At 49.0% G+C, this 26,817-nt stretch overlaps 9 protein-coding genes across 9 annotated transcripts; 7 read left to right on the forward strand and 2 right to left on the reverse strand.

Moving 5' to 3' along the window:
- Positions 1 to 1,316: 1,316 nt before the first annotated feature.
- On the forward strand, positions 1,317 to 2,301 carry BO85DRAFT_463291 (SDR family oxidoreductase; the record flags this gene model as incomplete). The annotated part of the gene is made up of 2 exons (XM_025661915.1): positions 1,317 to 1,574; positions 1,624 to 2,301. 2 exons carry the CDS (start codon positions 1,317 to 1,319, stop codon positions 2,299 to 2,301), a joined length of 936 nt encoding a protein of 311 aa, XP_025510953.1.
- Positions 2,302 to 3,318: 1,017 nt separating this feature from the next.
- Positions 3,319 to 3,950, forward strand: BO85DRAFT_463292 (uncharacterized protein; the record flags this gene model as incomplete). Its single annotated transcript, XM_025661916.1, has 4 exons — positions 3,319 to 3,410; positions 3,496 to 3,747; positions 3,798 to 3,833; positions 3,863 to 3,950. The coding sequence occupies 4 exons, from the start codon at positions 3,319 to 3,321 to the stop codon at positions 3,948 to 3,950; spliced, it is 468 nt and encodes a 155-aa protein (XP_025510954.1).
- A 1,924-nt stretch (positions 3,951 to 5,874) lies between these two features.
- On the forward strand, positions 5,875 to 7,150 carry BO85DRAFT_163585 (HLH DNA binding domain protein). The gene is made up of 2 exons (XM_025654247.1): positions 5,875 to 6,353; positions 6,412 to 7,150. Exons 1-2 carry the CDS (start codon positions 6,024 to 6,026, stop codon positions 7,030 to 7,032), a joined length of 951 nt encoding a protein of 316 aa, XP_025510955.1. The 5' UTR covers positions 5,875 to 6,023; the 3' UTR covers positions 7,033 to 7,150.
- A 4,370-nt stretch (positions 7,151 to 11,520) lies between these two features.
- On the forward strand, positions 11,521 to 12,102 carry BO85DRAFT_523869 (uncharacterized protein). The gene is made up of 2 exons (XM_025665384.1): positions 11,521 to 11,693; positions 11,761 to 12,102. The coding sequence occupies exons 1-2, from the start codon at positions 11,588 to 11,590 to the stop codon at positions 11,943 to 11,945; spliced, it is 291 nt and encodes a 96-aa protein (XP_025510956.1). The 5' UTR covers positions 11,521 to 11,587; the 3' UTR covers positions 11,946 to 12,102.
- Positions 12,103 to 16,613: 4,511 nt separating this feature from the next.
- BO85DRAFT_382484 (phosphotransferase enzyme family protein) lies at positions 16,614 to 18,423 on the reverse strand (the record flags this gene model as incomplete). Its single annotated transcript, XM_025656467.1, has 3 exons — positions 16,614 to 17,536; positions 17,586 to 17,967; positions 17,989 to 18,423. The coding sequence occupies 3 exons, from the start codon at positions 18,421 to 18,423 to the stop codon at positions 16,614 to 16,616; spliced, it is 1,740 nt and encodes a 579-aa protein (XP_025510957.1).
- Positions 18,424 to 18,620: 197 nt separating this feature from the next.
- Positions 18,621 to 18,983, forward strand: BO85DRAFT_453424 (uncharacterized protein). Its single transcript, XM_025661049.1, has one exon. The coding sequence runs from the start codon at positions 18,643 to 18,645 to the stop codon at positions 18,862 to 18,864; it is 222 nt and encodes a 73-aa protein (XP_025510958.1). The 5' UTR covers positions 18,621 to 18,642; the 3' UTR covers positions 18,865 to 18,983.
- A 1,159-nt stretch (positions 18,984 to 20,142) lies between these two features.
- BO85DRAFT_453425 (S53 family peptidase) lies at positions 20,143 to 22,539 on the forward strand. The gene is made up of 3 exons (XM_025661050.1): positions 20,143 to 20,333; positions 20,401 to 21,377; positions 21,433 to 22,539. The coding sequence occupies exons 1-3, from the start codon at positions 20,222 to 20,224 to the stop codon at positions 22,183 to 22,185; spliced, it is 1,842 nt and encodes a 613-aa protein (XP_025510959.1). The 5' UTR covers positions 20,143 to 20,221; the 3' UTR covers positions 22,186 to 22,539.
- On the reverse strand, positions 22,338 to 23,909 carry fhpA (flavohemoprotein). The gene has a single exon (XM_025654248.1). The coding sequence runs from the start codon at positions 23,741 to 23,743 to the stop codon at positions 22,490 to 22,492; it is 1,254 nt and encodes a 417-aa protein (XP_025510960.1). The 5' UTR covers positions 23,744 to 23,909; the 3' UTR covers positions 22,338 to 22,489.
- Positions 23,910 to 25,410: 1,501 nt separating this feature from the next.
- BO85DRAFT_382289 (aquaporin) lies at positions 25,411 to 26,544 on the forward strand (the record flags this gene model as incomplete). The annotated part of the gene is made up of 3 exons (XM_025656463.1): positions 25,411 to 25,737; positions 25,788 to 26,088; positions 26,153 to 26,544. 3 exons carry the CDS (start codon positions 25,411 to 25,413, stop codon positions 26,542 to 26,544), a joined length of 1,020 nt encoding a protein of 339 aa, XP_025510961.1.
- Positions 26,545 to 26,817: the final 273 nt, after the last annotated feature.

Here is a 26,817-nt window from a genome sequence, read left to right on the forward strand (position 1 = left end):
CCATCTGGGTTCTAACCTTATCACAAACCCCGGCTCCTATTATCCTACTCCAGCTATATAGTTATTTTATTGCAAATAACGCTTTTATTTCAAGACATACCACTCCACAAGATGATCAAGAATCACCAATGTCCCCTTCTATAACAGAAAGCTTTCATCCACTTTCCACTTCTTCTTCTTCTTCCATAGTATCTACTTTATGAAAGTCATGCTCGCAATTGCAGTTATGAATATTATAGAATATTAGAATATTATTACATCCCTCGTGGTTGAATTGGCATGAGATCAACTGCTTTTGAATTCCAACTAGCCGTGTTCGGTTTAGTGCTATACCATGCCCACAATTAGTCTCCCTCTCCCTTCTTTCCCCTCTCGGAGGTGTGCTTCGTTATAGATATTTTTGTAGCAGAGCATGGCTAGTAATATTTTATTGGTAAATGAGACATTGATAAAGTCTCGTGTTTCATTATTATATTATTGAAATTGGTTGGGACGGTCATGGAGGGAATCATGAGCGATCGGTGAGGTGCCGGGTTTTATCATCCTCAGGAGAAATATATATTGTAGTGGTAGTACTGTTTTCACTACTAACAGTTCACTTTTTTGTAGTCAGAATAATCAAACTACTTGGCCTGTTACTATATACTAGTCAATTTCGCTTGTTCAAATAAACGCTGAAGCTACACTGAAAGGAAAAAGCAGGACAGATACGACGCGGTCACGTGGCTGCTGAGTAGAATAGGGATGGGAATTGTTTTGGACACGGTCTATTATTTCTAGACAGCGGCAGCTATTTGGCGGAAAGATAATTAATAGCCATTGGTTTATGAGCCTACGAAATTCTTATTCTTAAGGTGTTCAGCACAGCGGCATTAAAGTCTACTTACGGGTGTACCGGCAAACGCCATGTATCCGGACCAAGAAACCCCAACAATGATGCGACAGAGTTATGTAGCGTCCTGTAACCTGACCAGAGCAACATAGTTACTCCAGTAGAGTCCCAATAAATGGTTACTCTTCAGGGTCAGGTTGAACCCCCAAGGAAGGTTGGTTGAACCCCTGAAGGTCGATCGGCACCACGATGACTGCCCTCAACGTCAGACCGATTTGTAAGCCACCAACAGCGGGGCTCCAAGACACACATTTTGAGCTTCACACCACCAGGTCAACAACCCCTGACTGGCACATTTCCCTCTATACAGCATCTATCGGACAATTCTACATACAGCCCCATCACTACATTACTGCATATTTATGAGGCCTTGAAGGAGGAGCACCAGTGTAACCATCCTTACGTCATACACCACGCGCACACAATGACCAAAATCGGGGTCTTTCCTGCAGCAGGAGGACTGGGGACCAGCATCCTCAAACACCTCGTCAAGCTAGTGCCCGCATCGGAACTGATCCTGATCTCCCGCAAGCCAGATAATCTCGCAGAACTCACGCGGGCCGGAGCTACCGTCCGACGGGCCGACTATGAAGACCCCGCCACGCTAGAGCGCGCCTTCGATGGCATCGACGCCCTGATGTTGATCTCGTATGCCTCGTTCGAGATCCAGTTCCGCTTCGAGGTAGGTTGCCGTGATGATCTCGCGCCGACATGATGCTGATCCGAGACAGGCGCATAAGAACGCCATCGATGCTGCCCGCCGCAGCGGCGTCAAGCACATCTTCTATTCGTCTCTCGCCTTTGCAGGCGATCTAGAGGAGACTAGCGTTGCGCACGTGATGGGCGCCCATCTGCGGACCGAAAAGTATTTGGCCGAACTTTCCGGGCACATCACCTACACCGCTATCCGGGAGGGTCTGTACTCGGAGTCCTATCCGATCTACACCAGCTGGTTCGATATCCACCACCCCGCAGACGAGATCGCGATCCCTCACTCCGGCGACGGACCGGGCGTTGCGTGGGTGAAACGTGACGAGCTGGGCGAGGCCACGGCGAAGCTGCTTGCAGACTATGCCAAGAATCCGGCGGGGTTCCCCTACCTGAACCGCGTGCTCTTGCTCTCCGGCCCCAGGGAGATCTCGCTGAAGGAGACTGTTGAAATTCTCGGCCAGGCCGTTGGCAAGCCCCTCCGCTTGCAGGAGATCTCTGTTGACGAGTATGTGGCTTTGCCGCAGCACGGATCAAAACACACCTATCACGGTATCGATTTGACAAGGGAATGGGCAACCGCGTGGGATGCGATCCGTCGTGGGGAGACGGCCGTGGTGTCGCCGCTCTTGAGGGAGATCTTGGGACGAGAACCTGAGAGTTTTGAGACGACGGTAAAAGCGTTGGCTAGGAGCAAGTAGATAGCTTACCACAATTTCTTTGATCCCATCCTGTCTTTGCATGGCCAACGGGAAGCCTGTGAGGTAACTGCCGCTTGTGTCGTAGATCTGAAGTCTCGTGCGGGGGATGCCCCTCCTAACCGGCATCCCATCTGCCGAAGTCGATGAGGTCGGCTCTGCACCCCCGACAACAGGATAAAGTCCGATACACTCTTTAGCAGCACGTTGATGACCGGGAGTAGGATTCCTGCCGCTGTGACATAAGACGCAGGAGGAACAACCGACACACCCTGCCGTCATCCGGGATAATTCTCATCCGCCCTCAGAGTGAGGTCTTGGACCGGTTCCCCCACGGCATCGTACAGTAGTGCACCCGCCGGGCGGATAGCAGCCGGGGTGTGCTGACCTCGAGCTGGTTTCTGGGAAATTGGCAAGCCCGGGCCCCGCGGCAACCCAAACTTGTGGTGGTCAGAGCTTGTGGATCTCGGTGACGCCGTTGCAGAACAAGATGAGGCTCGACTAGATCTAATCAGTTCAGCACACTGGTGGTGCTCTATCCACATTCCATGTAGACACGTCTGACGCAATTGTTCAGCACCACGTCTGAACCTCTGCAGCTGCTCAACATCATCATGGCGCCAATCCCAGGCCACATTTGACATTCTGGCACACTCATTCGTTTGTTCACATCTAATCGGTCTTAGTTCAGCTAACAACAACATAATCAGCTGTGAGTCGATTGAGAGTCATCGTGTTGCGGGGTTACTATTCTGGGCTGGTGCGATGAAGCTAAAGCCTAACCTTGTTCTCACAGCCAGGGGAGCACCTTAGAGAGAACATTAATAATAACGAGCATAATCCTGGATCAATTCTGATCAGTCATCACCCAAATCGGTAGGGCTGACCAGCACTGGCCGGTGCCTTATCCGAAACCATCAGTCAGATGCCGTCCACCCTCGCCGAGTTTGACGTATACAGAATCTGGTGGCCCAAGGCACACCAGGCGTCTCGTGCGTCGGGAAAGACCTAACCGGAGACATGCTACAAAGTCAGCTGCCAGATGAACCAGAATTGAGTCATGAGAACAAGAGCAATCCCAGTGTCTCGGGCGAGATGATCGGGCAGAGCTGGTCATCAAAATCACCCGAGGGGGGTAGCAGGCATACGACCGACGACGAGAATTCTTCTGCAATCCTTGGCGATCTCAAGCCACAGCGAGTGTATCGCAGAGCATCGTCGCACTAAGGAAGGGGTTCTGAAGATGCCGGATCACACCACTGGTGGCATTGCAGCAGACCCTGGGCACCCGGTATCCGGTTCGCCTGGTAAGACTATTTGGGGGGAGGAAATGTTGGGGGGGAGAGAGCAAAGAACCTTACTCAATGAGGTTATTTTCTCCACGTCTGAAGCCGAGAAATTTACTAGCGTCCGCGCTGGACCAGTGGGTAGTGTGGTCGGAGATTTTATGTATGTCACTTTTCGTAGGAGAATTTTTATTCTTAGGACGCTGACTATAGCGCCAACCGGGTTGGTGGTTCCGAGGGCGACTTACCGTGGATAGATTCCGTCAATAGCGCGCCAGCCAGCCCTTATTTTTGCCAGCTTTTGTGGTAGCGGGAAGAGGGGCGATGGAGACCTCCCGAGACGTCATGGCGGGTAACCACAGCTAGGAACCTTGGGCGGATTCATCATCGTTGCGATTATCATTAGGTCAAGGGAATTGGAGGAAAAGGAGGTTGCGAGCACTCCCAATATTCCAGGAGACAGGCTAGACCCCTCGGTCGGCTGCGAGATAGTGTGTGTGAGAGAATAAAATGGGAGGCGATGCAGTCTGTCTCTCCACCTGGATGGGGTTGCTGTGGCCCACTGACCTGGTCTGTGTTCCTTCGGAGTACCCGCGGGAGATGGAAAAAAGAAGGGACGGAGGGAGAGCTGAAGAGAGTAAAGTAGATACTGTAGTGGATTGGGATAGACCGGGATAGTACATCCATAGTATGGCTAATCATGTACTGTATCGTGGTCAGAGCAGGAGTTAGCTGAGTTAGTAGTAAGCGAGACGGTCGAAAAATTGAGGATGTGAAATGCCGATTGTTGGCCACCTGACTGGTCGAGATGGACAGTAAGGGGTACTTCATTGCCAATGACCGTTTCATGATTGGTGGATGCGACCATCCTGGGGGAATGAAAACATACCTACTATACATACATCATCGTATGTGGCAAGTAGTATTGTACTTTGACTCTCCAAGATGATTTTGTTTGTTACACCCAGTGTCGTACAGTTCGGTTTATTCAGGGAGAGACTCGGGACGGAAAGGGAGCTGTGCAGGTGGTCTGGCTTGTCATCTGTAACCCCATCATTGCCTCCGACAGATTACTACCACTTAGTACTTGTGTATGGCTGCCGGAAGCGAATCAACTGTGAGCATAAGAATTTGCCAGGGAACACAAGGGACATACAGGAGCAGCCATGAAGGCCAGAACAGACCCACTTGCGGCCGCAATTGAGGGTACCTGAACTATGGCGGCCTAAGGCAGCTGGGATTGGCAAACACTACGTAGACAGTATCCAGACACTACGAAGATACTAGTATTGCCCCTCGTCTAGTTTCAGTCTACGTAGGTGGCCTCCATTTTGAGGTTTACCACATGCATCGGTCATGTCTATGAAACGAAGTAATCAACATGTGCCGAACGGATGAAATAACTGCAACAGGCAAGCGAGCGACATTATGGTCGCCTCGTGAAGAAAATCTAGGCAGGCAGGGATAAGATTAATTCCGCATTTGACTGTTGCCATTTTGGTCAGTGAGTTTGAGTGTATGGAGTAGGAGATGGAGAAGTCATGTTGGACAAAGGGGAGTAAGTAGGAAAAGGGAAAAAAAACAGAAAAATCATTTGTCCAGCTGTTCTTACTTCTGTCGAGTTTCCTCCTCGTCCGGCCGAAGATGTCGGAGCCGAGACTCGGCCGCGGCGGTACTTGGCGGGGAACTAAGCCAGAAGAGGTATAGTCAGCAAACGAAAGGGAAGCCAGTCCAACGGTTGTGCATCGATCGATCCACCGATCCCGCCCTCCACGGCTCTCCAATCCGTCCTTTTCTCTTGATTTTTTCCTTTTTTATTTTTTTTGATTTTCCTATTTTCTGGTGGGAGTCTAGTACGTACTCTACTGAGCTGTAGTTTGCCTCAGCTCTCTCTCCTGCTGAGCTTTCCCCTGCTTCCCATTCACTCCCCCCCAAATGGGCCTTCCGACGGCAGACATCGGAGCCGACCGAGGCTGGATGCCCTGCATCCGGCTGGGGTGATCTCTCGGTGCCCCTTCACCGGCCCTGTGCAATTATCGTTTCGACAATGGTCATGGCTTTTCTTGCGCGTCTCCAGTCCAATTATGCTGGCCCTCATTATTTTTCGCTGGCCGTGGATTTTTCGACCGTTGCAAGCCATTACATCATTGCGTCTCGGCTGGCCTGGCGATCGGTTTCTGACACCGGCTTCTCCTGAAACCTTCCACCTTTATATAGTCCATCCCCCGATGTCTTCTACTGCCTAGCATCCTTCCGATCCACGGTTCAATATCAGACAGCTTCTTTATATTTACTCTTCTCTTGCCTCCTCAACACTTCTCTGCTTGCCACTCGACCTTGACTGTCGACTCGACTATCAAGTTTGCCTCCCACACCAAGTACTATCAGACAATCCACATCGTCATCCATCCAAATCAACCCCATCTCAAGTCCACTAGTATGGCATACCCTAGGCCCGATTCCTTCTCGTTAGACGACGAGCGGATGTACAGCATGAGCCATCCGAGCCCACTCACTCGTCCCAATGATACCTTCGCCAAGGGACCCGATCCTCTGTCGGCTAACTGGAGCTACGACAATGCCATCGATCTGTTCTCCCTCAACACCATGATGCCGGAGACTTTCCCCTTGGAGATGTCCAACGAGATGATGAACTTGGACCCCAAGGATTTTCCCGCCGACTTCTTCGCCCCACCCCCAGATATCAGTGCGTTCACCATCTCCAACCACTCGGGTGAAGATGCTGCCTCCTGCGGGTCTCTCTCATCGGTATGTCTATTCCATCGGTATTGAATGGATTGAACCATAACTAACATATACTCAACAGGACCTCGACAGTGATGATCAATCATGGTCTCCTACCTGCCGTGTCTCTCCCATTGAGCCTATCCACATGGAGCTGCCTAAGCCTGCTGCTCGTACTTCCAAGACATCCACTCGTCGCAAGACGACGTCTCAACCGAAGCCTCGCGAGGTTACCGCGACAAGGTGGTCGTCCAGTCCGGAAATTACACCGCAGGACTACCCCGCCACCAGTGTCTCACCCCCGCCCGCCCCCTCCTCCCCTGCCGCCAACAACACCGCCCGTAAGACCACCCGCAGTCTCTCCAGCGACTCCAACGCCAGCACGGGTCAGGCCCAGACCACCACCGGCCGCAATGCGGCGAAGCGGGCGGCGCACAACATCATCGAGAAGCGGTACCGCACGAACATGAACGCCAAGTTCGTCGCCCTGGAGAAGGCGATGTGCGGCGGAGTCCAGAAGCCCACCAAGGGCGGCTCGGCTTCGCTGAAGAAGTCGGAGATCCTGACCAATGCCATCACCTTTATGCAAGAATTGCAGGATGAGAACAAGGCGCTCCAGAAGGAGCTTGCCATGCTCAAACAAAGCATGGTCCCGAACGGGATGTGGCGACATAGCAAGGGGAGTGAGGCGTTTCACGCATAAGCCCAGCGGCGATGCGTTGTTTTGTCTCTGCCCAGATATCCCCTTGTAATGACCGTCACGTATATTGTATAATAATTATGATGATTTCTTTTTCTTTTGTTCCTTACATCTTACAACAAGATCTGGGAATTTGTTTCATGGCCCTCTCCTGTCGTGGGCGGCGAATTATGGGATGAATTGGTGTTGTGTTGATATATACCCGGAGATGAAAAGTTCGACCTAATCCACTCACTATTTTACAATATTTTCTTATCCTCAATAATAAAATGTAATTCTACAAAGTAAACACCCACGGCAAATATAAGAAATAAAAAGAAAGAAAGACCTAGACCAGGGTTACCCGTCCCTGGACCCATCCCATCCCAACTAAAAGTTAACCCATCAACTCCATCCGTTACACCGACAAGGCGCAAACCCCGCCCGTCCCCCCCCCCCTCCCCATCAACCCAATTGATCCAGCCTTGCGAAATCTCTCCTACACAGTAACAGCCAGAAGCCTTGTAGATACCCAATGGACATACATAAAACTAAATTATAGAATAGATGCTACTCCGCACTAATTTCCTAATTAATCAATCCACCATATGCATTGAAATTCAAACCAGCCCGACACCGACGGGACGCCCACACACCCTCCCAAAACAAAACAAAACTAAACAAAAAGAAAAAGAAATGTTTCGATTCTAGAACGTCCTGGCTGGCCCGACCGATCCAGACCGGCCGATAATTCCCGCCCAGCCGACAATCCACCATCATTTTGCTTTTTTCCATGTATAGTAGAGAGCTTCTGGCCACGGTTGGAGGGGATGTCGTCATCGAATCATTTTCTACTCATATGTGTTGATTTATCTGAAGGTACATTATGGATGTACATGATGAGAGTCTGGACCAGGTGTGCATTGATACACACACACACACACACACACACACACACACACACACACACGCCTACACTAGATAGCTATTGTCGCTTACGGGCAGATCGGATACAATTCTATGCAAGTAAACTAGTAGGGAAGGATTTTTGAGTGGTCTGGACTGGACTGTCTGCACTGCACCGAGCGGAAATGAGATGAGATTTATGCATTGTGATAGATGGATGGAAGGAGTGCTCGGTCGTTGCCTACTCGCTTCATTTCATTCCTTTTTGCTGGATTTTCATTCTAGACCACCTTCTAGATGGGCGATGGGCTGTGAAGAGTGTAGTAGTGATTAGTAGCTGAGAAAGAGGAAGTCGATGAGGCTGTAGATATCTCTCTCTACACTTTTGTCGGTCTGTGTATGTGTGGGTATAAATTGGTGTATACTATGCTACTCAATCTTAGTTCAAATGTGTTGTTTCCTAAAAAAGTCTACTACGATACATACAATCCCCCTCTATTAGTACTCTCATCTACTCTGGTCTATCCATACTGCCATGTACAACAACTCCTTACATCCGACGACCACAAATCCAAAACACACCCAATCATAATGCCCAACACCACATCGAGTACAAGGTACTTTACCACCACTGCATCGAACCCATGGTATTTGCTGTATGGGAATGAAAGCTAACCCTTGAATTCAACATATCCTCGAGAGCTAAAAGTACCACGCGATCTATCACATCTCAGTCCACACATAACAACACAAGCGCAGAGACGGGAACACAAAGTGGATCGACGTCATCGGACACAAACCAGAAACCTACGCAGAAAAAGAAGCACAGAAACATGGAGAATATTCTTCGGTATCGGGACGGGCCGGAGTGGCAGGATCCATATTGTCTTGTGGGGATAGAGGGGAGAGGGCAGGGGAGGGTTGCTCGGATGGAAGAGGAGATTCGGAAGGTGGAGGAGGTGTTTGGGTTTGGTGGGTGAGAGTATATTTTTCTGGTGTTGGTGGTAATACCCGGTGGATTGAATGGTGGATTGAATGCAGGGGGGATTCTCTCTATGGATGCTGATAGAAATATACCCAGACAAGTGTACTCAACTATATGAAGGCTATATCAAGTCTTGTAAAAGTCAGTATAACCCAGCTACTATGCCAGGGTTCTTCATGCACTTCTCAGGGCATTCCTTCCTGAATTATACGGTGCCACCCCAAGGAGCGCAGTTAAGCACATAGTCTTCAGCTGTTGGTTTTCCAGAGATACAAGTGCCGATTAGATCCTCTTTTAGTAGTAGTCGCCATCTCAGAACGATTTTTTTTGCACGTTGAAATCCTATGAGGTCACAGGTGGTCATCTTTAAACTACATACTCATCTGGAGTAGGGACGATCCACATAAGGACGTTCTGGTAATCCCAGTAGGAGGCAATCACTAACTCCTAAACAGTGCCAAGCGCATGAAATACAGTAGTAAAGAACTTCATTGTGGTTAGGACTTTCGATCCAAGTTGAATGCCTATACCTTCATGGAAGTTTTGATGGTTCTTTCACGGCAGACCTTCATTGCATCCAAATATTTAGGGTTATTGAATATCTCTGCCGACAATTCTCCGTTAACAATGTCGATCTTGCTTATAAGTCCACATAATAATCTGGTCTTCTTACTACCCATCGAGTTGCTATGAGAGTTATTTAATAGAATTGAAAGTATATTGCTATCATCGGTTGCAGACCATTTTCGTCGTTCTTGCTTTTAAACACCTACATTATCATCGATGAAATCTCGTCCAGGCCTCTGGAGTTGTCACCGATACAATAATTACAATCCTCTATGTGTTGGTATGCGACAAGCGACGCCAAAAAGAAAACTTACGCAAGGTTATGTAATAGGTATGGGTGATAACCACCTAGTACTAAGTCAGCAGGCACACATCTCTTTAGTTGTCACATAGTCATTCCTGGGTATTGCTGTTCATTGGCTCTTGATTTACCTGCGGCCGTAGCATCGACATACACTGCATTATTTCCAACGCTCCCCCAAGACGGTCAGTCCTAGAAGTATCATGATGCTCGCCCCTGAAGAGCTTTGGACAATGTTATAGAGTACATTACTCTTCTACACTATTACGACAGACCTCGAATTGCTGACTGACTTCCGCAATGCCGAACCCGGCTTGCTCTTCGGAAAACATCAATGGAGGAAATATAGGATCATTCAAGATGGAACACTATGTATGCAGTGAACAATTGGACAACGACGAGAGAGAGGTATGATGACTCTGAAATACCATCTTCCAATAAAGCAATGATATATCACCAAATCAGCCGATAACAGGATTATCCACGCAGGAGATCACAAGCGTTGAAGGCCACCACTTGGGAGACACAGAAGGTTGGTATTTCCTAGATCTGATGCTCTGCGGGAGATTTTGCACTTGGTAATACCATACAAGTATACAAGTCTTCTCATTGTAACTTGAGTCTGAGACCAGATTCCCTAGCGCTTGACATGGTGTATTGAGACATAGGCTATGGATTGGACACCACATTTCAAGTGTAAGCAGCGATCATGCACAGTACAGTAAATATTGAAGGTATTCGCATTTGGGCAGCAACTGCTTCCAAAGCAGCAGCGGGTTCCCTGACCTAATTAAATTTTTATATAACATTTTCACTTTCCATACTCCAACCTCGCCCAACAATTTATTAACTTTTTGAAGAAGATGTAACATTGATATATTTCTACCTACCAGACATATGCATACAGACATGCGCATTGTTCCTTATCATTTGACCAATAATGGCCCTAATTTGGGGCAAGGACTTCCAGCTACCTGTGAATACATGCTGCTCCTGCATATTTCCGCGTGTTCCACTCCTGTCTATCTAGTTACGAGTTGGGTGAAGACTTTACTTTTCTCTGGAATCTCATGTCTTCAGAAATATGATCGACAATAACTACAGAAATCAACCCTAAGTTGGGGACCCTCGTCTTAACCTGAAAGGTATGCTGGAAACAGTGATGGTCAGAAGGACACAACGTACCTAGGAACATTCCAAAATGCGCTTGCTGTAGTACAGCTGAAAATGACAGCTTATATTGTTGGAGATTGTGGGTACATAGTTCCGCGGACTGCGGGATTTTGGCGGATAGGAATCAAGGAGGTCGAAGTTTGGGGGGTAAGAATGCTGGGGCACGGTCAACCCCGTTCATGTGGAGCTGAAGAACGATGGGGCCAACCCCAAAGCATGGCCTAAAAAACCTTCCAATTTGGCAGTCAATATCTTTGTTTAGTCGAAAACGTAAAGCCGTTTGGGTATTGGAGGAAACAATCTTGTATAGTAACGGACAGGTGGGTATAATGAACTACAGGATGATTGAAAGTTGGCTGAAGCCAGAATGTAAGGTGATGAGTGGCTAGCTGAGAGAAAAGTCTTACTCTTATCCGATAGCACTACAGTATTCCATATGCAGGAGCTGAAGAATGTTGTGCAACGATGACACGAGGTTTGTAACGAAGGGGAAGAGATGAACTTAGCCCATTTCTTTCAAGACTGCCGGATATTTAAAGACCGCAGAGGTACCATATTCCACGCAGTCCAACAGAGACAAAAAGAAAACAATCTTAGCGTCGCTTTAAAGATATCAAAAAAAGTCTATCCACTCCAACAATCTGACAATGAAGTTTTCCACCGTCCTTCTTACTCTTGGTGCGGCCTCTGGAGCATTTGCCTATGGCTGCACTGAAGGTCTTATCTACTGTGGCACCTCATTGATCAAAAAAGGTAAGAAGACATCAAATTTCCGTCTCTGGTCCGTCTTGCGGGGGTTCTGACAGACCATGGACAATAGGAGATTATTATGAAGACATTGTGGCGTCTCTTGAAAGGTCAGATCAACCGACAACCAGTGATTTCATTCTTTACTCGCGCTTCATCTGCACTGCCGATGAAGACTTCCTGGTTTGGGTTGACAAGTGTGCCGACGGAGCATGCAAGGATAATGGCTCAGGACATGATGATACCTGTGGATATTAGGGCCACGAAGGATGCAGGGCTACCATGTCATCGCTGCGATATTATGGGATTATGGAAGTTCTCGTTATAAGCCGTTTGGCATGTGCGTGTCACAGTCTTACTATAGGTTTTGTCCCAATCATCATAGGTTTCCCTATAGTTTCGTGCAAATGCAAAGACTTTTTTTTTTTTTTTTTTTTTTTTTTTTTTTTTTTTTTTTTTTTTTTTCTCAACCATCAACTAGTTGAGCGCTCTACGGTATCCTAGCCTACGAGCTGTACTGATTCCAGCAGCCGGTTCTCTGGATGAATTCTGAAAACTAGTCTCAATTTGCAAATACGACCACAAGAATGGGTAGATTTTCCTGTCCCTTGTTAAGAACCTCTGGGGGAAGAGCATGAGTCTAGGATACGGATGATATTTTAGCCTCCGCAAAACCCTTGAGGGGAAAATGGTGTCGTGTTCACCGAGTCCCTCGAAATTCGTTGGTTTGCCGTAACTCTTCGTCGGATAAGATGTTGTAGATCTAAAACAGATATTGCGAGAAGTGATTTGAGTGACTGGAGTCTATGGCTCAATGGTCCTCATAGATAATGAGAGTGTCTGCGGAGTCAGATCAACATATCTTATATATAACTTTATCTGGACAGCTGAAGCTATCCCGTTCTGATCATGTATCTGATAGTGGGTCAACAAAGTTGAAAAGAAATATATGAATAAGAAGAGATGTAAACATAATACGAGAAGGAGAAATTATCTTATCGTGAGAGACCTTACTTGGGCAACATGTATAAGCGAGATTAGTACTGCAGATCTATACTGGAAGATGGGTGCTTTTCGTCGAACCTTTTCAGGAACGACGCACCCTTGGTGGGAGATGAGAGGCAGGCAGACATAGTCTTGGCAGCCACAGAAGAACCAGATTGTCGTGTAAGATAGCATAGACCAGTCCTTGACCCACAAACGTACGGCATCAGGCGTCGCGGCAGCCTGGTATAGAGTCATTATTGGGCACAACAAGAATGATGCAGTAGATTGGGTTAAGTCTGTCCTTTCTGTCAATTTGTATTGTATAGTCATACACTCTTCTGGTCTGAGAATGACAAGGTATTTTATTTGCTCTTTGGACCCGATATCGCTCGTTACTTTCGATATCCTTTGGATGGCTTGTGGACAGCTAGTCCATGGGCAGTGTCTCTGAGAAGGAAACAGGCATAGCCAGGAAGACGAATTCACCTTTAGCTATGCAAAAATCATGCCTGTATGATGACATTGATATCAAGAATATGCAAAATATAATACTTCTTCGCAGTAATAGCTCTGATAATGTATTGCAAAGAGTGACTTCAATGCTGACGCCACACGGTTTTCGCAGCATCGAAGGACACCATTCAGTGTCTCTTACGAGTTCCTGGATCCTAGTCCGCTGAGCAACGTGTTCGTGTTTCTATCATAAGTTGATATATCGCAATCTAAGGCATCACTGTACTAGAGTTTCATTAAAAGATATTTGGAGTGAATGAAGTGCCCTATCTCAATGATCATCTGCCCATCAATGGTGGCATATTTGGAGAATTGCTTTACCAAAGCTTGGGCTTAAGTAGCATTTTCTGAATGGTGTCTTGTAGGTATCTGTCTTATTTTGTCGCTTTCAGATCTTTGATATCTTCTGTCCAGGCAGCGATGTTAGTTTCTGGTTGATCTCATTGAACTTTGGTACTTGTGGTCGGTCGTTCCACGAAGAGTGATTCATGTCTCTCTCTCTTTGAAAGTTCCAGGCGCCCAAAGGACGCTCTGGACCTATATCACCTTTCTTCTCAGCTGATACCCTGGGTCTGGCACACCACTTCACGGAAGCTAGTGCCTGCTACTGGAATGTAAGCATATTGTGCAAAGCCAGCAAACCTCTGCGCCGAGGAGAGACTGATTTATAGGAAAGTGCTCGCCGGGTACCTGCTACAAGATCAGCGATTATGCGATAGGTAATCGAAGAATAGACCAAGAAAATACACCGATTCGCAAGAGTGACACCAATGAACACCCACGCATAGATCGGGTTGCATGAATGGAATATGTATTTTCCCATACCAATAGTTGACGGAAACGCATTTGAAGGGTAAAAGCTAAGGTCGAACTTGGGTACACGTATGACCAGATCTATCTTCAACTGTCCAAGATGCATCAGTTGCTAAGTGTTGTCATGCTCTAAGCTTATCTCTCTGTAAGTAGAGCTCAGGCATCAACAGTCTTCTGCAGGGAGAAGAAGAAGTAGACTCTAGTAAAAATCCAGTAAGTTTTCAAAAAAAAGAATCCTCTCCAGTGAAGCTGGACTGTCTGGAACGACCCCAGATTCCCCAATCTGTTCCTGTTTGGCCGGGTTCGGGCGATAATGTTGGATCCCATATCTCTTCCGTGCTTGAATTTGATGACGTTTAAAAAGGCCGACCACCGCATTTGAATGATTATGACAAACCTGGCATTGAATGCCCAGTATGTTTTTACCTGGTATGGAGTGTTTGTCGGGAATATGTCATGGATTCTCAGGTATAGACCAAGCTGCCGAGATTGATCCGCGGCGAAGATTCTTGCAGCGCACCGTGCCTTGAAGGTGGTGTCATGAGAAATGCATACGAGAGGGCCATCAGGCAATATTCTGGTGCTGCCCGATAGCTGCTATAGGAGACATCTGCACCTTGTAGACCCTTTTATGTTGATGAATATATGAGCAGCCTTTTGTAGCACCATGTTGACATAAACATGCAGTTCTAGGATGCAAATGATAGATTTTCATATGACCGAATAGTATGAATTCTGGGAGGTACTTAGGGCCGAGTAGGCATTTTGCCTCACATTCTATAGCATGTTCGTAGCGGGTCTGAATTGACTGCAGTTTCTGTCGCTACACATGTTCTCCTGAACTGCAGCTTGTTTATGCTGGTAATGGTATAGGTCGCTATACTGGGTGTCATCGACCCACTTCAATGACTCGGGTTCGAGATGATTGTTCGATAGGTTTGCATATCCCTCTGTCTAGGAGTTCTTAGAGATCTAATACGCGGTACTAATGATGGGGATATAGATCATTAACTAGTAATCTGGGTTTAACTACTACCAGGTAGCATATATATAGTTATCAAAGATTAGTAGGCTGGTTGATATGGAGTAGAGAAGATAGTGGTTTGTGAGAAGGAAGGAGGAATTGGAGAAACTATCTCGGTATTTATATGGCCTGCAACATTATCACCTCCTATTCAGGGAATAGAGCAAGGGCTGGGATATGCAGTGATTGGCGGTGGCTTCACTTCCCGTATATAGAATGTAGAGTTGTGAATAAGGACCAAGTCCGTGAAGTAATGTTGAGCTTTCAGGTAAGATATATGCATGATAGTGGGATCATTCCACAGCAAGTATTACATGCTAAGGAAAGATTAAAAGAGATAAAAAATGTCAATGGTATTAGCTATTAAGTACTCTCGGCTTATAAGCTAGTGCCCTCAAGGACAGGACGTTAGTGGATAGTCTTAGAACCTTAACTAGAAGGTCATCATAATGTTATGCTCCCAGCAAATTCCTCCAGGACAGCTGTTGACGGAAGTGCCCCAAAATTCGTGACATACGGATATCGGTGGCGCCAACGAATTGGGGTGTCAGTCAACGTTCAAATGGTCGAATGCAGCCCCCGTTGCTAATTAACGCCGTTTGAGGTACCGTGATGTCAGTTCACGACAGGGTGTCACGTAGGAACGCCGAGTACCAGAGGTGAATGATACAGTCAATTGTTGCATCGTCTTCATCCATACTGAGAAGAAGAAGGAGCATAATAACATGGCGGGATACAACACCAATGTCGCGGTCATTGATTGTGACCTCAAGTCAGCGATCATAGCTCTTCGGGAGCTGAGCGATCGTTTCAATGAAACTCCGGAGGTCTCCCGAGCTGCGGCAACATTATGTCTGTTCAGCTATCACCATGATATAGATTAAACAAAAGGTCAAACACATACCGGCAAACAAGAGACGGAGATCATGATCATAGTCACGTCCTTCAGCTTGACTCAAATGAAGGACGTCAATCGCAGGAGTATTGCCCCACAGGTGTTTATTCGGTCCAATAAATTGGTTAAGGGGCCCTTGAACAAATGAAGGCAGTCGACTTTCTAGAGCACAAGCCGGCAGCCACGCTCCCTGCCTCAGTGGTGACATGCAGGCTAATTTAATGTTGAGGCCAATGGGACTTTTGGCATTCTGGACCGCAGTACTGCACAGACATAGTGATTAGTATGATAAAGTTTGAAAGTTACTCCTACTTCATGGCTGAACGTACATTTACAAGACGGCAGCCCTTGAACGCGAATCTCCCCTCTCTTTTGCAACCAGACGTGTCGTACTCTAAGTTGCCGCAGACAAATCTTGGTGCTTCCATAGCTATGGTCAAATTAGTGCTTAAGCACGTATCCAAGACACTGGAATTCAACGGTATCGCCCAGCGGAAAGAAAGTCAGTATAAACACGGAGAGGGTCCAATGCACAAAGCACTAGCACTGAGGTGGGATAATGGAGGAGGGGATATAATGCGAAGTAGAAAACGACGAAACCAAACGACTGGGGGCTGCTCTCAGTGAAGGAGATGGAGGACTCTGCAAATTCAGCCATGTCCCTATTACTTGTGTTTCAGAAGCGAACCTCAAATCAGTTATCGAATGGCCATGCCTTGTCCCAGCCAGTTTTCTCTTCTTCGGAATTTGCGAGCTGGTTAATCAAGTCTGTTTTAACATGCTTGAGAAGCTCCCTAGCTTCATCATACCGCTCAAGCGGCACGATGCCTTTCTCTGGCCACAGTTCACCCAGAGACTCTTTCACGCCTCGCATCAGCTCCATGCTTCGGGATGCCTTATCTGCATCTTCGTGAATAGATCTGACCTCGCCGGTAGTATATTGCAAAGGAAATGGTGGATTTCCGAAAGCCTGTACGCCCGGGAGACATGACCACTCCTCTTCAAGCTCAATAGCCCGGGCTCGATACAAAGCTTCTCCATCTATGAGCAAATTCTGAGCGAATAGCATCATGTCAAAGCTCGATGTCTGCTGAAACTCCATAGCTTTGAACAATCTCTTATTCTTGCCATAAGTGAGCTTTCTATACAGAGTCGTGAGAGACATGTTCAAGTAAAGCCTTTCAGCCTTTATCTTTTCGTCAGGATTGAGTTGATCAAAGTCGCGCGGGAAGTCCGGTGGATCGAGGCCAGTTGCTGGAGGGCCATCATAGTCAAGAAAATATGGCTGACGTGCATGGTCAAAAAGAGGTAAAACCTCAGTAGACTGCCAGTCAATGATGCCTACAACCTCAGATAGATTTTCGGGATTAACAAAGATATTCGCAACGTGGAGATCAGGGTGCCATAAGCATGCGGACGATATTGAGTCATCCGCTGGGAGGAAGAAATGCACCATGCGGAGATAGTCCCGAATAGCAGCTATTTTCTTCGATGGTGAGCGACGGTATGTGCCGGGACCGTATAAACCCAGGATTGACCGGGGTAATTGGGGCATTTCCTGTACACAGGCGAGTTCTCGGAACCCAATTGCTAATTTGTATCCGTACAGCTTATCCCCTGGACTGTATCAGCAGGAGATATCGACAGGCTGGTAAGGAAATCTTACAGGGGCCCCGATCAAAGTCCACGTCGATCCTACCGTCGTCAAGGAACCCTCTTCCTGTTGATGGACCGATAGCAAATCGGTCGTCTTTGAACCGAGACCCGTCTTCATTCACGAGGATGCAGCCACTGTTACTTTGCAAGTCTTTGGAATAATATAGACTCCCATATTGGATGAACGACTTCGACATCCAGGCCTTTTGATACCTGGCTATTGTCATGACGAGCTCAAATCTCTGCTTAATATTCATCCGTGGCCAAACTTTATTCAGCTGGATACCTCCAACCTTCTCCATAATAATGTATTCTGCACCAACTGGGTTCTCGCTTGCGTTTGAGCTCCAAGCCAAAACCTTCGGCACCGGAGTACTCAGCTTATTCCTTACCTACCAGTGGGCATTAGACACACCGGTGAAGCGGGTAGTATGAAGCTTGCTTACAAAATCCATCGTTGCCACTTCACTAGCTGTGGTGTAGTGTGGCCGCCCGGCATTCGGATTTGGCACCTTACCTACAACCTGTGTACCATCCTGCATGGTGAAGAGGAAAGCTTTATTGAACATGCCATCCGGGAGTCTCTCAACATTAACGCATTGATCGTGTGAAAAGCCGACTGATTCAGCCGCACGCTTTACTAGCTCACTCATATTGAACTTTACCCGGCGTATGGCCATCTCGTGATTTTCATTTACCAAGAAGCGAGCTCTTGTGTAGTCATACGGCTCATGGATCGCATTCCAACTAAAGGGGCATGACTGGCTCAGGTTTGTCCGGTATGAAAAGGTTGGATGGTGGAACGGTCGTCTTTGACCGCGTAACAGCGGAACAGGCTTGCGTAGCATCATGAAAGAATCCCAATATATTTGTGCTACAATTGGGAGAGCATCAAGTGGAATGGATAATGGATGGAGATCCCTGCACCTTTGGGCTGGCGGGAAGATATCGTGACTGTGATACAGACACGTGACCCTGCATGGCAGTTCGCAGAGGAGAAAGGATGGAAAGGCTGCCTGAAAAAGTAAACATACCGGAGATATATCGAAAGTTGGGTTATATGGGAAATGTCCCTTTTCATTATCAATTCCTCGCTACTTCTGCTCACTAAAAAACCACAGTACTACCTTCACGCCGTTGCAATTCTCTTGGTCGAAGTAGACGCAACTCTTGTTATTACTGGGTACCGACTTCTGGTATTATCCCAAGGCCGGATTAATAATGTCAGCCTTGTGACAGCTCCAGAAGGGGAATATCTCCGGAGAAATGGAAGTGAAAATGGTGAATAGTATGCACGCAAGAAGTAAGTCATATCGCGACAAAATCTAGCATCATCAGAAGCAAATTTATTCCGAGTGACTCTGCAGCAGGCCTGGGCGAAAATTATGGTCATTGGACAATGGCTATGGCCGATCGTTTCTAGATGCAGCTAAGCGCTGCGGAGTATACTATCCCTGTCAACACAAGGTTTGTTGATGTCTCGGGGAGCTTGTCGGAGGAGGATTCAGGTCCTAAACAGGGTGCACAAGCCCTTGCTCTCACGTTTTTCATATCTTTGGTTTATCTATAATGTATGATCATCGATTCCTCGCATTGGCAAACGAGATAATGGGAAAGTGGGCTGCCGAGAGCTGAAGTTCACTGCCGATCAGACTATTTATAGTTGACTAGAGGACAGATTTGTGGGTTTCGGAGAAAATAATAACAGATGGTACTTATGGGAGGAGATTTGGTCAGTGACCATTATGCAATAGATGCTGGTTTTCCAATGCTGCTCTGATAAAAGAATACTTTGCTTCACAGCGATACTACCAGTCTATCCATCCTGTTCTGATTTGTTTCCCCACGCCAAGGAGAAGAGGATGCTACACCCGGCGGAGAGCCGGGGAAAGCATCGGAGGAGTCGAACCTTCTCTGAGACCATGACAGCACAATACTACATTGTAGAAGATAACATTGATGAACGAGCAGTGACCTGCCTCTTCAGGGTAGCCCAAAGCTGCAGAAACCAAGGGATTGGCCCGATTAGCTAGTGGCTTCTCAAGAAAGCGGGGGGTGAAGCTACCAAAATGACGAAATAGGAGCAGAACTATCACTTCTGCTAGCCGTGCCAAGATCTAGGAAAGGGGAAGCAGGAAGGCGGGTGGAGCCAGTCAGGCTGGGCGGTTCCTGAGGTTGCACTCGATTGGCACCAACTTGTCCTCCCGCCTCCCGCCCAGCCAATCATAAGAAGCCCGGTCCTGGCAAGATCTTGGCGGGGAATGGTGCAAACCAGCCAGCCAAACAACCGGTTTATTGGACGCCCTGCAATACACTGAAATCTTGGGCTGTTGGACAAAAACAAAGCAGGCAACAGCAAGATAAAATACAGCGGAATGATAGCATATCCCTGTCGATCAGCCGGACAGTGTGGCGCTAGTGTCACCTCCAGCTTCGGCTACACTCGCAGCGGACCCAATCAGCGCCCCTCCCAACCCCCGATACAGTAAGGGTATGCACATCGCAGTCTTAATCGCCTGCAGCGGCAGTACTGATAGTCCCCCATAACAAATAAATAAATAATACTACTTATCTCTGCCCGTCCCCTTCACTTCCCCTTCGCCGTCTTCAATCCCCTCCTCTTCATCTCTCCGACACCCTTTCACCATGTTATCCTCCTTCCTTAGCCAGGGAGCAGCCGTATCCCTCGCGTTATTGTCGCTGCTCCCTTCGCCTGTAGCCGCGGAGATCTTCGAGAAGTTGTCCGGCGTACCCAATGGTGAGTTACAAACATCAACGCATCATCCTAAACCATATACTAACGCGACTACTTCGATTACTACCAGGCTGGAGATACGCCAACAATCCTCACGGCAACGAGGTCATTCGTCTTCAGATCGCCCTTCAGCAGCACGATGTTGCCGGTTTCGAACAAGCCGTGATGGACATGTCCACCCCGGGTCACGCCGACTATGGAAAGCATTTCCGCACACATGATGAGATGAAGCGCATGCTGCTCCCCAGCGACACTGCCGTCGACTCAGTCCGCGACTGGCTGGAATCCGCCGGAGTCCACAATATTCAGGTCGACGCCGACTGGGTCAAGTTCCATACCACCGTCAACAAGGCCAATGCCCTGCTGGATGCCGACTTCAAGTGGTATGTCAGCGAGGCCAAGCACATTCGTCGTCTGCGCACCCTGCAATACTCCATCCCCGACGCCCTGGTCTCGCACATCAACATGATCCAGCCCACCACTCGCTTTGGCCAGATCCAGCCGAACCGTGCCACCATGCGCAGCAAGCCCAAGCACGCCGACGAGACATTCCTGACCGCAGCCACCCTGGCCCAGAACACCTCCCACTGCGACTCCATCATCACGCCGCACTGTCTGAAGCAGCTCTACAACATCGGTGACTACCAGGCTGATCCCAAGTCCGGTAGCAAGGTCGGCTTCGCCAGTTACCTTGAAGAATACGCCCGGTATGCCGATCTCGAAAGGTTCGAGCAGCACCTGGCTCCCAATGCCATCGGCCAGAACTTCAGCGTCGTCCAATTCAACGGCGGCCTCAACGACCAGCTTTCATTGAGCGACAGCGGCGAAGCCAACCTCGACCTGCAGTACATCCTGGGCGTCAGCGCTCCCGTCCCGGTCACCGAATACAGCACTGGCGGACGCGGCGAACTGGTCCCCGACCTGAGCTCCCCGGACCCCAACGACAACAGCAACGAGCCCTACCTCGACTTCCTCCAGGGTATCCTCAAGCTCAACAACTCCGAACTCCCCCAAGTCATCTCTACCTCCTACGGCGAAGACGAACAGGTAGGTCCCCTTTCATCCCCCCAAACTACCCCAACTAACCACCCCTACCACTCAGACCATCCCCGTCCCCTACGCCCGCACGGTCTGCAACCTCTACGCCCAACTCGGCAGCCGCGGTGTCTCCGTGATCTTCTCGAGCGGCGACTCCGGCGTCGGCGCCGCCTGCCTCACCAACGACGGCACCAACCGCACCCACTTCCCTCCTCAATTCCCGGCCTCCTGCCCCTGGGTAACCTCCGTCGGTGCCACCTCCAAAACCTCCCCTGAACAAGCCGTCTCCTTCTCCTCAGGAGGCTTCTCCGACCTCTGGCCCCGCCCCTCCTACCAACAGGCTGCCGTCCAAACCTACCTCACCCAGCACCTGGGCAACAAGTTCTCAGGCCTCTTCAACGCCTCCGGCCGCGCCTTCCCCGACGTCGCCGCGCAGGGCGTCAACTACGCCGTCTACGACAAGGGCATGCTTGGCCAGTACGATGGAACCAGTTGCTCCGCGCCGACATTCAGTGGTGTCATTGCCTTGTTGAATGACGCCAGACTGAGGGCGGGTTTGCCCGTTATGGGATTCCTGAACCCGTTCCTCTATGGAGTTGGTAGTGAGAGTGGCGCGTTGAATGATATTGTCAACGGCGGGAGCGTGGGTTGTGATGGTAGGAACCGGTTTGGAGGCACGCCCAATGGAAGTCCCGTTGTGCCGTTTGCTAGTTGGAATGCGACCACTGGGTGGGATCCGGTTTCCGGGCTGGGAACGCCGGATTTTGCGAAGTTGAGGGGTGTGGCGTTGGGTGAAGCTAAGGCGTATGGTAATTAAGTGTGAGATGGGGGGAAGAGATTTTCTTTTCGTTGTGAATATTAGGTGAATTGTGTGGATAATCTTCATACATAATTAGTTTTTCACGCTTTGATAAACTGGAAGAATTGTTTGATAAGTGCAATTTGCTTATGTGAGCTGGTTGTAGTGTATAACGAATTATTAATTGAGTGGAGGGTATTAAAGAACTAAAATTATATACAAAGGTTAACCCATGCAGTCGTAACCCATAATGCAAAGCTCTACTCTATCTGTATCGGTAGCAGATAAAAGTGTATGCAGTGTGTATCTGTCAATGACGCAATCAAGCGGGCACACCACCAGTGCCAAACAGCTCCATCTTGATGCGATCCGCGCTCACTCCCTCGGCAGCCAGCTTGCCCTTCACGTCCAGCATGAACGACTCGGGACCACACACGTAGTACTGCGTTGTGGCATCGTCCAGGAACAGGTCCTTCTTGGAATCCAGCTTGCTCAGGTCCAGGCGACCGGCAAAGTCGTAGTCTTCACCTTGTTTGTCCTCGGCAGCCGGGTGGCTGGTGAAGAAGAAGGCCTGCAAGTTAGGCACCTTGGTGGCCAGCTCACGGATCTGGGGCTTGAAGGCACGGGCGGCGGAGGTGCGAGCGCCGTGAATGAAGGAAATTTTGCGCTGTGTCTCAGACTCGGTCTCGAGGAGGGTGTTCAGGATCGAGGTGAGCGGGGTCAGACCCACACCGGCTGCCAAGAGAACGATGGGGCTGGAGCTCTGCTTCTCCGCATCGGACAGGAAGAAGTCACCCTGCGGGTGCGACACCTTGATGATGTCGCCTTCCTTCTTGAGATCGTGCAGGATGTTAGACACGAGGCCAGGGTGGGCTTCAGCTCCCGGTTCGGTGGCATTAAGGCCAGCCTCCTTCTTCACAGAGATCCGGTAGTAGTCGGAGCGGGGCTTGTCACTGAGAGAGTATTGTCTGGCTTGAGGGTGGTTGAGTTGGGGGACGAAGAGCTGAATGGAAATGTATTGTCCGGGACGGAAAGAGGGGAGGGGCTTGCCATCGACAGGCTCGAGGTAGAAGGAGGTGATCTCAGAAGATTCAGAAACCTTCTTGGCAATGCGGAAATCACGGAACTCGGTCCATCCATCGGCCTCCTTGTAGAGGGCAGCTTCGCGGTTGATCATGATATCAGCGAGTTGGAAGTAAGCGGCGGCCCACGCGTCCTTGATGGCGGGGGTGAAGGCGTCACCAAGGACTTCGCCCATGGCTTCGAGCAAGAACTTGCCGACGATGTTGTAGTGCTCGGGCTGGATGTAGAGGGATGCATGCTTGTTGCAGATGAGCTCGACTGCGGGGCCGAGAGCACCAAGGTTGTCGATGTTGGCGGCGTAGGCGAAGACAGCGCCGGCGAGGGCGCGGGGTTGGTGGCCGTTCACTTGGTTGGATGAGTTGAAGATGGCATTCAGCTCAGGATGCGCGGCGAGCATGTTCTTGTAGAAGACGCTGGTAACAGCATTGCCATGCACCTTGATCACAGGCACGGTGGCCTTGATGATGTCAGTCTGTTCCTGGGTGAGACCCATTGTTTAGTGTGGTAGATCTGACAGAACAAATGATGCAAAGAGTACCAAAGGAGAACGAGTCTAAGAAGGATCTTGGAGAATGAAGGGAGAAAGCACTCTGATGATGATGGTCTATTCTAGTATTTATAATCCGGTGAGCAATTAGGAGGTGGTCCTTGAGGGCTTTTGTTAGTCCGGGTGGACGGCATGCCGTGGCGGGAGAAGTTTTTTCTTGCTTCCACTTTTTTTGTGTATACTAGTTGAACGGCGCGGCCTTTTGAGCATCTCCGCGGAGAAACTGGGGAAGTACAGAAGGTGCCAGACTAACGCGTCAAATCAGGTTCCAGATGATGCTAAGGCTGTCGATCCGTGATTGGACCGAGAGAATTTTGAGTGTGATATGATAATCGAGTCATTCTCAATTGGTTCAAGGGGCTGTCACTCCTGTCACATAGAGCAGATCCCCCAGTGGGAGCTGCATATCCGTCACATCCATCCATCACTATTGAGGCATCTGATAAGAAGGCAGACGTCTGCTTCTGCAGCATCTCTGCTGTCATGGCACGCCGAGACAGAATAGCGAGCGAGCTAAAGTCAAAATGACTCGCAGCAAATTATTAATTTGAGGCCTTTGATCAGCCCACCAAATCCCGACGCCCGACCGGAAGATTTAGGGGGGCGTCCGAGAGCAACCGAGTCTCGGCCGTGGGGTGATCCATCAACGCTCACGAACTCCTCGGGGAGGCCGTTGTTCGAACTCATCCAGTCACAAAGATGCTGTTAGTCATGTCTGGTTCATTTTGAGACAGTACTAAGTATTGTACGATGCTGCGGCAATGCAGGGACAGACGAGACCCCGAGGAAGATGCGATGATGCAGTTGGAAGGAAGGAAGTCACGCCCTCTTCGCTCCCTCGGATTAAGGTATCTCCGGGACAGACACCCGCTAGTCCTATCTGGGATGGTTGATCTCACTACTCCAAGACAGTAAAGACCACCACAATAGTCTCCTGCTAAGCTCTCGTCTTGGCTACAGGGTGGAAACACCCCACCAGCTAGCTCAATGCAAAGCATCTGCTCATTCTCATTGTTAACATGTAACGTCTACGAAATTGTTAATCCGCTTTCCGCCGTCAATCAATTCTGCGTGGGGCTCTTCCGAGTTGGACCCCCAAAGAGAAAACAAACAGTAATGCAACCTCAATTCGGCTTCATAAATTTATGGCTCAAAAGAAGAGACTACATGCTAACTAGTTCGTCGGCAGATGAATTTTCCCACAAATGAGGCATGTCGGACTATACTCCTCCTCTCAATGTAGCCGCTATTGTCTGGTTGCTCAACGCCACAAAGCAAGGTCCAGAACACTCAATGCTCCTCAATTTTCGGCTCAACCATGGTCGCAACCAAGTCGTCTAGCTCATTATTTATGGCTGCTCTTCCCGAGTCCGAGCCAAATCTTCTGCTATTGACGGCTCACCACCTGCGAACCGAGATAAACCTCTTTCAAGCCTCCTGCCGGAAGAGAACGTCATGACGTTTGCTCCAGCTGGAATTGCGGAGCTGACAGCTCGCCCTACCCTGATGCATAAAAGCCGCTCTGTTGCTCTAGCAGCCCACTTTTTTTGGTCGCAAATAGATTCCGCTCACAATCGGCCTTGTTTTTCGAACAAATTGTAAAGAATATCATCATGGGGCCACCACAATGGTTTCGCAAGCGCAACGGCGACGGCCAGACGGCTCCCGTCTATAGATCCTCGAATAGTCAGCTTCCTATGCTGCACCTCGCCGACACGACACGGAACAATTTCATCGCCGCCGTCGGGGAATTCGTGGGAACCTTTCTCTTCCTCTTCTTCTCCTTCGCTGGGACGCAGGTGTCTAATACCCCCAAACCAGCGCCCGGGTCTCCTCCAAACACTCCAAACCTGCTATACTCCTCGCTCTGCTTCGGATTTTCGTTGATGGTCAATGTGTGGGCATTCTATCGAGTGACTGGAGGTCTATTTAACCCCGCAGTATGTTGTACCATGCCAGTTCCGAGATATGTGGTTGATCATTATTCTAGGTCACTTTGGCCCTGTGTCTGGTTGGTGGATTGTCTCCCATCCGTGGGGTTATTGTTTTCGGGGTTCAGCTCATCGCAGGCATTGCAGCTGCCGGTGTCGTGAGTGCTTTGTTCCCAGGCGACTTGAACGTCGGCACTCGTCTGGGCGGCGGCGCTTCAATCTCACAAGGACTGTTCATCGAAATGTTTTTGACGGCTCAGCTGGTGCTCATTATCATCATGCTGGCTGTTGTGAAACACAAGTCCACCTTCCTGGCTCCTGTGGCCATCGGCCTGGTGTTCTTCGTGACCGAGATGGTTGGTAAGTAGATGGCTTCCGGTCCAATTGCTGCCAGATTATATGCGACTAACCTCTTCTCCTGCAGGGGACTATTATACTGGCGGTTCACTCAACCCAGCGCGATCGCTCGGTCCTGACGTCATCAACCGCAGTTTCCCCGGGTACCATTGGATCTACTGGGTCGGTCCGTTGCTGGGAAGTCTCCTCGCATGTGGCTTCTTCACCTTCCTCAAGATGTTCCAGTACACCACCGTCAATCCCGGTCAGGACTACAATGAATGGGAGGCCAAGATGGGTTCGGGAGGTCCCGGATCGTGGGACATGTCGATGCACCGTCCCTCGTATAACTCCGAAGCTACTACGGTAGAGCAGCCGCAATCGCCAACAGCCGAGAGGAGGAACCACACCCCGACCAACTCACAACTGCAGAATAACCCTAATATTCCTAATATTCCTCACGGGGCAGAGCAGGTGTAGACAACCAGGGGTGGTGGATGGTGGAATGGAAATTGACAAGGCGCTAGGGGGTATAAGGTTGACAGCAACCGGTTAATTACGTAATTACTTTCTCGGTGTACTTTTTTTTTTCTGGTTAATATTTTCGTTTGATGTTCTGGCCATGTTCCATGAGAATTTGCACCGACTGCTCAAGGTTTGGCACGGTGGCGTGGTGGTTCATGTACCTCCGGAGTACCATTTGAGGCAATTTGGCCATCTCCGCGGGGAGCTCTCTATCTCCGCGGCTCTGTA

Source organism: Aspergillus piperis, assembly GCF_003184755.1.
Source record: "Aspergillus piperis CBS 112811 unplaced genomic scaffold BO85scaffold_26, whole genome shotgun sequence".
NCBI classification, from domain to species: Eukaryota; Fungi; Ascomycota; class Eurotiomycetes; order Eurotiales; family Aspergillaceae; genus Aspergillus; species Aspergillus piperis.